The sequence below is a fragment of the Silurus aristotelis genome (assembly GCF_946808225.1).
Source record: "Silurus aristotelis genome assembly, chromosome: 6".
Classification (NCBI taxonomy): domain Eukaryota; kingdom Metazoa; phylum Chordata; class Actinopteri; order Siluriformes; family Siluridae; genus Silurus; species Silurus aristotelis.
Genome location: NC_139579.1, coordinates 1,555,054 through 1,565,804, shown reverse-complemented (window position 1 = coordinate 1,565,804; position 10,751 = coordinate 1,555,054). Strand labels below are relative to the sequence as shown.

The following is a 10,751-nucleotide window of genomic DNA, read 5'->3' as shown; positions in this document are numbered from 1 at the left end:
GTGTGTGTGTGTGTGTTAGGGTTTGTGTTAATACCCCCGAGGTTATTAATAGAAATGGATTTAGCTTTAGGATCCAGGTGGTGGTGTTCAGCTCTGACTCGAGTCACGGCTCCTGTGGAGATCGTTGTGATTCCTGGGAGAATCACGGAGCTTCATTTCTGCAGTGTTTAAGGCTCATGAGGTTCATAAAGCAGGATGTAGGAGAAGGTTTTTTGATGATGATGATGTAATAATTGTCTCTGATTCAGAATGTTCTTGTGTGTTGTTGTGTGTATCAGACGAAGCGTTCTCCTCACAGCGTGGTGATAACGTCTACGTGTCCGGGATCTCCAACGGTGAGTTCTGTAACCAACAAAAAAACTACAGGCAGTATTTTTTATATAGATTGGAAAGTGAAGTGTGTGTGTGTGTGTGTGTGTGAAGCCTGTGGAGATGTGGTGGAGCAGATCAGGGCCTCCAGCGGTGTGATCACCAGTCCTGGATGGCCTTTTGAGTATCCGTCTCGCATCAACTGCAGCTGGAACATCCGAGCAAATCCTGGAGAAATAATTACCATTAGGTACTGAAACACACACACACACACACACACACACACACACACACACACACACACACTACTTATCCTACACAACCTAATGTCTTTCTTAAGGCGTCAACCCACTTAGTTTCACAACAGAATCCTCGCCCTGTATAGAAACACACCCATTAACACATTAACACACACGTACACACACATCTTATCAGACATAGTGTTACAAACAGAAGTAGTAATCCAGAGGCACACACACACACACACACACACACAGACTTCTGTAATACAGTATAGCAGCAGGAACGTGGTTTTACACGTCACGTGTCACTTTTTATAATATGATCTCATCAGTAGCACTTTTCTCTAATATCACCGCTACTCCTTGTGCTGGTGTTTTGAGGCCATCCACATCAGCACTAGCGATGTTCCTCCTGGTGTCCATGGTAACCAGCGCAAAACTACACACACACACACACACACACACACACACACTGTTCTTTTGATCTGTGATTCCGCGTGTACAGACTCTGAACTACTTTGAGCAGAACGAAATTTTTAGCACATATTAGTGTAAAAACGATTAAAATCGCAGGATCGAACACATCAGCGTTTCTATGGGAACCGCTCGTTCACGTGGGCTTATGTGGCAGGAGATGTTTATGAGCATTTTTCTAGGAAAGGAGTCTCCAGTCTGAGGTGCTTATTGAGTCAGACGGACGAAGAGCGTGTGTTTATTTAACAAAACTACAGAAGCGTCCACTCGTCACACTGGTTTTTTTATGTCGTCCAGTTTTCAGGACTTTGAGATCCAGAGCTCGCACCGCTGCGGTATGGACTGGATCTCCATCGGCACCTACAAGAACCTAGATGGTTACCGAGCGTGCGGTTCTTCCATCCCGGCTCCGTACATCTCCTCTCAGGACCACGTGTGGATCAAATTCCACTCGGACGACACGCTTACCGGCAAGGGCTTCAAGCTCTCGTACATCACAGGTACCGTAGGAGATAAACACCGCATTTTCTCCTTTTTATGAATCTTACATTCGAGTCCGGAAATGAAATGATTATAAGTGTATTATAGGTGTCAGTTTTTTAGGTCTCAGTAACTTATGACGCTTCCTGGTTTGTGTGATCATTAAGAATCTCTAGAATAATAAACTTCTGTACTGGTCCTCGTTTGCGTGTTTCATGTGAAGCTGCTCCATTGCACAATTGGTGATTTTTAACCCACTCAGGAAAGTCGGAGGAGGCAAGCTGCGAGGCGGATCAGTTCCACTGCGTGAACGGGAAGTGCATCCCCCAGTCGTGGAGGTGCAACACGATGGACGAGTGCGGAGACAACTCCGACGAGGAGCTCTGCGTTCATCCCAACCCTCCTTCTTCCTCCTCTTCTTCTTTCTTCTCCTTTCAGCCGTGCTCGTTCGATCAGTTCCCATGCGTCTCGCGCTACACCCGGGTCCTCACCTGCCTCCCGTCTTCTCTCCGCTGTGACGGCGCCATCGATTGCCAGGACCTGAGCGACGAAATCGACTGCGACGTTCCCGCCTGCTCGGAGCTCCGCCTTCAAAACTTTTACGGGACTTTCAACTCTCCAAATTACCCGGATTTCTACCCCCCCGGAAGCGACTGCACGTGGCTGATCGACACCGGCGATCGCCGCAGAGTCGTCCTGCGCTTCCTGGATTTCAAATTAGACGGAACCGGTTACTATGGAGATTTTGTAAAAGTGTACGACGGCTTGGAGGCGGAGCCTAGGCGCCTCCTCCGCGTTCTGACCACCCTGGATTCGCGCACTTCAATCATAACGATCATTTCATCGTCGGGGCAGCTGCGAGTGCACTTTTACGCAGATAAGATCAACACTGCGCGAGGATTCAACGCTACTTATCAGGTCGAAGGGTTTTGCTTGCCCTGGGAGATGCCGTGCGGAGGAAACTGGGGGTGTTACACCGAACAGCAGCGCTGCGACGGATACTGGCACTGCGCTAACGGCAGAGACGAGCTGAACTGCAGCGGGTGCGGCGAAGACGAGTTCCCCTGTTCGAGAAATGGCGCGTGTTACCCGCGATCCGACCGCTGCAACTATCAGAACCGCTGCCCCAACGGCTCCGACGAGAAGAACTGCGCTTTCTGCCAGCCGGGGAACTTCCACTGCAGGAACGGCCGCTGCGTGTTCGAGAGCTGGGTGTGCGACGCGCAGGACGACTGCGGCGACGCCAGCGACGAGGACGCCTGCCCTGTCGCCGTGCCAACACGGGTCATCGCCGCCGCAGTTATCGGGAGTCTGGTGTGTGGCCTGCTGCTCGTCATCGCGCTCGGCTGCACCTGCAAACTCTACTCTCTCAGGAGCTTCGAGCGCAGGTTAGTAAAACAAACATAGAAACAGGAATAGATGTTCTTTTAGCAAATTTTATATTATCTGATTTTTTTTTGGTCTTGTTTCAGGTCGTTTGAGACGCAGTTGTCCAGAGTGGAGGCGGAGTTACTGAGGAGAGAGGCTCCGCCCTCATACGGCCAGCTTATCGCTCAGGGATTAATCCCCCCTGTGGAGGATTTTCCTGTCTGTCCTGGCAACCAGGTGAGATGTGTTTTCACTTTTGAGGGAAAAAAAAAACTAATGAATAATAGTTTTTCCCAAAACTTTTATTTTTGAATTTCTTGAAAAACATTTTCCATTTTTTTTAGGCTTCCGTGTTGGAGAATCTTCGGCTGGCCGTTCGCTCTCAGCTCGGCTTCACCTCCATCCGCCTTCCCTCCTCCGGCCGCCACGGAAACGTCTGGCGCCGGCTATTCAATTTCACCCGTTCTCGCCACTCCGCCTCATTAGCGCTGGTGTCCTCCGGTGCAGGGGTGGAGTCGGACTCGGGAAGCGGGGTTCACGGCGTTGGAAGCTCTGCCCACATTTCAGAGCGATTGGATTCTGACGATTCGGAAAGCGAGCAGCAGGGGGCGGTGGGTGGCGCGTCGGCTTCTCTTCTGCCTCACAAAACCCCTCCGGCCGCCACCGTCGTTTCCGTTTCCGCGAACGCCGCCCCGCACGCTGTCCCCGAGAGCGACGACATAGTGGTTCCGCCTCCCAGTGGGCGGGGCTCGTTAGTGGCGCGTGGGCTGCGCTGGGTCCGGATGTCCTTCGGATCTCGGTTCGCACAGCAGAACCGAAGCCCGCTGAGGCAGATGCAGAACGGAACAGCGAGCGAAGAAGATGACGATGAAGACGTCGAGCTCCTCGTTCCTTTAACCGACACCTCGGACGCGCCTTCCACCGCTCCCTCGCTCCGTGGCAGGCCGGCGATTCGGGACGGGCCCTGCGAGAACTGCGGGATGGTCCACACGGCTCAGATTCCCGACGCATGCTTAGAGGCAACGACTAGAACAGAAACCAGCGACGACGATTCTCTTTTGCTTTGTTAATTCTCGTTTCCACCCGCTCTGCCTTCGCTTCTTCGCTATCCCTAGCAAGGGGAAGTCTGAATGTTTTTTTGGACACCTGCCCTTACCTGCCCGTGACCTTTCCAAGAGCTTCAGAGCAGTTCTGGTGATGCCGTCTCCCCTTCACTTTGCAGTTTCCTGTCTCTGGTTTAGCTTAAAGGTTTGTTGCGCCGGCAGTTAAAACGACTGGATGATTATTTCACATACCATGACTGACAGAGGGCCAGCGTCAGGCCCCCCGAGCCCGGGGCCTTCAACCCATTAACTGTTTAGCCGTAAGTGTGAATGGAATTCCGCCTCACCTGTGTGGCGCTTTGCATCTGCCAGAAAAGGTTACTTTTTGACCTTTTCCTGTGCAGGAGGAGGGTTTGGGATACACACACTCAGAACGTAACAGATTTCTAAGCTCTGTTTGGGAGAGGGGTTTTAACCTCACACTGGTACTGAGGGAGACTTTACACGTTTTGACTCGATCCGATGTCATCAGGAAGGCCGTCTGACGATCCAAACGTTGCGTAACACGTGAGCAGCCGGGGCTCTTAATCCAGATTAAACAGCGCAGTATGATTTTTGCAGATTATTTATAACGCAGTGTGAATAAAGAAGCGACTATTTTTAAGGGTGTTACGTTCAATAACAGCCACCAATGTTGTGTTGTATTTATTGTTTCTTTACTGCTTTAATGTTTTGGTACTGAAAAATCTGTGTGTGTGTGTGTATTTATTAATGGTTTTAATTTCAGTAGTGGTTAATTAAGAAGCATGTGACATTGTCTTGTGCTATTTTTTCCCCCATTTTTTTAGGTGACTATTCTGTACGAAAGTTATTGTATATAAACATGCGTAACTGGTTACTGCATTAAAGAATAAAGTATTCCATGCCATGTTGGTTTGTGCATAATTTATTAAACACAAAACAGTGTGTGTGTGTGTGTGTGTGTGTGTGTGTGTGTGTGTGTGTGTGTGTGTGTGTGTGTGTGTGTGTGTGTGTGTGTGTGTCCTATTCCAAATGAGTTTTCTTTGGTGTAGTGGTGAGTCCCCATTTTCTGAGATTTAAAGCACCACTTTCATTGCATTTTTTTCTTTACTTTACACACCTCAATCTTTTTCTGTGATTGAGTGCTGAGCCACTTCTTCATCACCACCCTCACATGTTTGTGCCAGCAGTGCAAGAAATTTACAAATAGATATATAACACCAGAACCAGGATTGAACGCTAAACTGGGGACCTTGCAAACCTTGAGATTGCGATTTTTAGGGGGGTTTTAATAAAATATTTATCTTTGTACTGTTATGGCTCAATAATAAAGCTCTGAAATCTCTGAGCTCAGAGGACTGAGGTGGGATAGACAAGACCTTCTCTTTTCTTAAAACCTGGTCCACATCTTATAAGTGGATTTGGCATAATCAATCAATCAATCAATCAATGGTTTCTTACACAGAATTTATGAGTATCAAGAATATGGTGTTATTTAGGAATAATTTACTGCAGGTTTGGTTATTGTGCTCTCATCAAAAAAGTCCTTCCTAGACTTAAATATACAAAATTTAAAAAAGGGAGAAAAAAAATCTGATTTTAATGCGAAGATAAGGTTTATTGGAAATCCACAAAAACAAAGACAGATTTTTTTTACACACAGGAATTATTCAAAGCTAAATAGCAAATTATTATTCGTACTTTATAAGTATATAGAATAGACTCTAATATGAAAAATATATATTATATATTCATAATGCAGGAGCGTATACTTCCACCATCCTGGTTATCATATGCTGGTCATTATTTGATAGAAATCTGGATTTGCATAGCACCGTTGTGAAACCAGTCCCATTTTACAACCTTAAAGTTGCCGAGACATGAGAATGGAGGAGGAGAAAATAAATACATAAAGTTAGAAGTGAAATCCAGGGGAGAAGGATTAATAATTTAGCTACACCTGGACTATTAAAACAATTTAAATCACAGGCTGAGCCTAAATCATGCCCTCTACAGGGTGCAGTTGGAATCCAGGGATCTCCTGCACTTGGCCACGCTCAGATAGGTCTCCACTTTGTGCATGTCCTTCTTGAAGCAGGAGAGCAAACGGAAGCTCTTCCTCAGGTTCCCCTCAGTTAGGGTCTGGTAGAAATCCTCGAAGGGTGGAGCCAGAGAGTCGTTCTCATCCAGGCTGGTTTGTCCATCCAGACATCCCTGTTGAGCGAACAGATCCAGTGGGAATCAAACTTTGCAGATTTTACTGAACTGCACAAGACCACACTACATTCTCTACCATTAACATATTACACATGACCAACTGCTTATATGTGACCAACGCACTGGTGGACATGTCAATTTTTTTACTCCACCGTCAGAAGGAAACTCAATGCCATTCCACACTACTTTGAAGTAAAAAGCATATGTTCATAGAGCCGGCTTTGTGCACAGGGGGATTGCCATCTTCTAGCTCATGTGAAGGACAAATTTCATGCTATGACATCCAAAGACATCCAATGCAATTGTGTCTCCAACTGTGCGAAAAAGGGTTGCTGAAGAACCACATATGGCTGAAAATGTTAGGTGCTCCAATACTTTTGGTAATATAGTGTATGTTGGAATAATTTTAGTAAAGAATAATACAGAATATAAATCTGTGTTAGTAAACTTTATGAAACATTATAATCTATTACTCTCTATTAGCACCAAATTAGCAGATCAATCGGTCTTGTTCTCACCTCGATAAGCACACCGATGCCCATTTTCAGGTCAGCCAGCTTCTCTGAGATGTGATTGGGGTTGCCCAGGTTCTTACTGGGGAACTCCCATGACTCGATCAGACGGTAGGAGGTGTGCAGCAGCTTCAACACCTTAAACAAATATGTACATTATAATTATAAATGAGACCGGAGCAGTATTTATTCACAGGGCAAACAAGAAAACATTACGTCCTTATAAAAATGGCCACAGCGTGATATTCATTATACTCATACTAACTTAAAGGGGCGGTTTGTGAATTTTTTTAGACAAAAGAAACAATGACATGCCTTCCCCTTGTTTTATCCTCACCAAATCGACCAGAACTTTTCTGCTAGAAATTAGTGTTTAGTAGTTTTTAAGTTTTCTTTATGGAAAAAGCTTGAAGGGCGGAGCTCGTTTCTGGGCCAGAAAAATATAAAAACTTTTCTTTTAAACAAAGATACCTTGGAATGCATGGCTACTCTCAGAAAACTAAGAACCTTTACTGGGTTTTGGTTGAGCATTAAGGGGAGGATTTTAAGGCTGGATAAGGGGTTCAAGCACCTTTTACATATTTTATATCGCACCTTTAATTAATTTGTGTAGCAGCGATTGAGGAATAAATCACCATGTTCCACTTTCAGTTAAATATTATCAAATGTTTCCTAAATCAACTTTTTGACTCACAGAACTCTTCTGGGTTTCGTCTTTGCCTGATGGAGCTTCGATGGAGTCTGAATTGCAGAAGGACAATGGGAAGATCTTGCTCAGCTGTTTGCGTTCTTCAGGTAGCAAAGCTTCCTCCTTGCAAACACAACAACAAACAAATTATTGTTCGTGGATGAAAAAGATTTTTGGCTGTCGATCAGCTTTAATTCAAACTATGAAGTTATGAAGTGAGCTTACAAAGTCATCCATCATTTTGGCAGCCAGCTGATGAAGGTGTTGAACACGGATGACTGCGTTGTTGAAGAGACGCTGGTTCTCGAATGTCGCGCCCTGACTAAAGAACAAACTCGCCAGCACCACGGAGAGCAGCACCCACACTGTAACAGAGGGAAACGCACTGTACTGTGAAGACACTTCTCTGAGAAAATCAAGATTTTAAAAATGAAGCACAATATAGAATTAATACCTACTTAATACCCATAAAATATTCCATAAAGAGTGAAAAAAGGTTGATAATATATTTATATACCACAATAAAAAAATCTTTACCTTAAATACAGTAATACCCGCAGCCCAGTGATTTACCAGGTCAACGCTTTACTTACCTCTAGCCATTTTTCCCAGAAGAAACTTTCTCAGATCCTGCTGAATCTCAAGGTTCGACTTTGGCTCAGTGCAGAAATCACCCCTATTTTATACCTGAACTAAAGATGTTTCATGCATCAACATGAGAAACCTCACACCCTCCTGCAACAACATCTACGCCATAATTTCTATGAATTTCTATTTTTGATGAATAGTTATTTTATTGGTATACGTTAATACGCTTTCAGGTGTGGAGATTTTTTTTCCATGACACCCAAAAGGACAAGCATCAGACCTCTGAGCGACTCCTGATGTTTTTGTGTTCATCTGTGTTAAGGTTATAAACACATAACTTAATAATAAATAAACCATAATAATAAAGTGTTAAAGTAAATTAAGCACATTTCTTCAGGATTTGGAAAAAGATTCAATGTAGGTAGACTCTGTACACTGTGTACTGTTGTACATACAATTTACACATCTAATGTATTGTAAACTTTTAAACCTTGTACATAAGTATACTGTATACACCCAAAACTCCAAAAATTTAAATAAAAGTGGAATGAAATGATTTGCAAAAAATCTATATTTTATTCACAATAAGAATAAAAGACATTTAATAAGAATAAGAAAACATTTCAAATTTTGAAACTCAGTAAAAAAAAACAAATTTCATTCTTAATTAGATGTCTGCAACACATTTAAAAAAAAATTGGGACAAGGTCATATACATCTGTTTTAGAAGAGGAATGTTGTCTCATTAAGGATTCTAATACAGTCCTGGGTCTTCTTTGTTGCATTTTTTATTTCATGATGTGCAAATTGTTTTCAATTGTTAAAAGTTTTGGACTGCAAACTATATATAAAGCCATGCTGTTGTAATAGATGCAGTATCTGGTTTGGCATTGTCTCGCTGAAATATTAGGTCTTCCCGAAAGAAGTCTCGATGGAGGCATTTGTTGCAAAAAAAAAACCTGTATATACCTTTCAGCATTAATGGACCCTTGAATTGCAAGCTGCCCATTTCACAGGCACTAATGTACTCCCATACGTTTAGAGATGCAAGCTTTAAAACTGAGCTCCGATAACAAGCCAGATGATCCCTCTCCTCCTTATTCCAGAAGCCGCAATGTCCATGGTTTTTAAAATAGATTTCATATTTCGATTTAAACAGTTTTCCAATTTGTAATAGTCCATTTTGAATGAGTTTTGACCTAGTGAAAACAGAAGCATTTTGGGATTGTGTTCACATTTGGCTTCTTCTTTTGCATCATAGAGCTTAAGCCTGCATTTGTGGATGAAACCTGGGATCAGAGAATTTTGGTGGACTTCCTCCTTCAGGCAGAACAACAGTTGTCCCATATTAAATCAGTTTCTTAATATCACATCAAAATGTTCACATGTTGGGATTTTTTTATTTTTTATACCTGTTATAATTTACATTAAATAATTATATTTTTGTGTTGTCTTCCATAGCTCAGGATTCTGGGTTCTTACAGAAACCGTTCTGTTTAATTAATGATTCATAAATCAATGTAATATCATTAACAAATTAATAAATATCATAAAAAATATATATTATATATAATTTTTATTTTATTTATTTATTTTTTTCTTCCGTAATGGTGCACAAATTGTAATTAATATTTGGTATAGATGATGATATAAAATCCCAGTACAGTTTAAGGTACAGGTCTCAGGTCAGGTTCATGTAGGGGTGAATACTTATGCAAGACTGCATAGCAACCTGTAACAAATACATGCATGTAGATGTTTTTCAGCTCGAACCACAAAAACATGGTACATCACACGGCTGGAAACAGTGTCACTGAAAGGTTAGTTGATGAATAGTAATAATAGCAAATCAGGACACACACACACACACACACACACACACACACACACACACACACCCAAGACCATGTGGAACAAGTAGGATTTCCTAAAGGTGGTGTGATGGCAGTTAATGTGTAATATTCAGTACGGAGCGATGGTGAAAATGGCAGTGTGACATTACAGGGATTAATCCTTTACCGCAGGAAAAACAAAATCTGATCTGTTTGTCCAATTCACTTCCATTACACTCTGAGTCACTTGTCTTGGAGTTAATACACTCAATACACTCTCAGTACACTCAATACACTCTCAGTACACTCAATACACTCTCAATACACTCTCAGTACACTCTTAATACACTCAATACACTCTCAGTACACTCTCAATACACTCAATACACTCCCAATACACTCTCAGTACACTCAATACACTCTCAGTACACTCAATACACTCTCAATACACTCTCAGTACACTCTCAATACACTCAATACACTCTCAGTACACTCTCAATACACTCAGTACACTGTCAGTACACTCTCAATACACTCTCAATACACTCAATACACTCTCAGTACACTCTCAATACACTCAATACACTCTCAGTACACTCTCAATACACTCGATACACTGTCAGTACACTGTCAGTACACTCTCAATACACTCTCAATACACTCAATACACTCTCAATACACTCAGTACACTCTCAATACACTCTCAGTACACTCAATACACTCTCATTACACTCTTAGTACACTCAATACACTCTCAATACACTCTCAGTACACTCAATACACTCTCATTACACTCTCAGTACACTCAATACACTCTCAATACACTCTCAGTACACTCAATACACTCTCAATACACTCTCAGTACACTCTCAATACACTCAATACACTCTCAATACACTCAGTACACTCTCAATACACTCTCAGTACACTCAATACACTCTCATTACACTCTCAGTACACTCAATACACTCTCAATA

The 10,751-nt window shown here is 42.8% G+C and overlaps 2 protein-coding genes across 3 annotated transcripts in view; one reads left to right on the top strand and one right to left on the bottom strand.

Annotated features, from left to right (window-relative positions):
* Window positions 1–4,842, top strand: part of lrp12 (low density lipoprotein receptor-related protein 12) — a 6,870-nt gene extending 2,028 nt beyond the window's left edge. For both annotated transcript variants that reach the window (XM_083544196.1, XM_083544195.1), the window contains exons 3-8: window positions 279–335; window positions 424–559; window positions 1,323–1,525; window positions 1,768–2,893; window positions 2,978–3,110; window positions 3,218–4,842. In XM_083544196.1, coding sequence (XP_083400322.1) covers window positions 279–335; window positions 424–559; window positions 1,323–1,525; window positions 1,768–2,893; window positions 2,978–3,110; window positions 3,218–3,943 — 2,381 coding nt within the window. In that variant the 3' untranslated portion in view covers window positions 3,944–4,842. The remainder of the gene's footprint in view (window positions 1–278; window positions 336–423; window positions 560–1,322; window positions 1,526–1,767; window positions 2,894–2,977; window positions 3,111–3,217) is intronic.
* A 705-nt stretch (window positions 4,843–5,547) lies between these two features.
* Window positions 5,548–7,986, bottom strand: gh1 (growth hormone 1). Its single transcript, XM_083543426.1, has 5 exons — window positions 7,948–7,986; window positions 7,580–7,719; window positions 7,361–7,477; window positions 6,673–6,804; window positions 5,548–6,151 (listed from the first exon to the last, which is right to left on the bottom strand). The coding sequence occupies exons 1-5, from the start codon at window positions 7,955–7,957 to the stop codon at window positions 5,948–5,950; spliced, it is 603 nt and encodes a 200-aa protein (XP_083399552.1). The 5' UTR covers window positions 7,958–7,986; the 3' UTR covers window positions 5,548–5,947.
* Window positions 7,987–10,751: the final 2,765 nt, after the last annotated feature.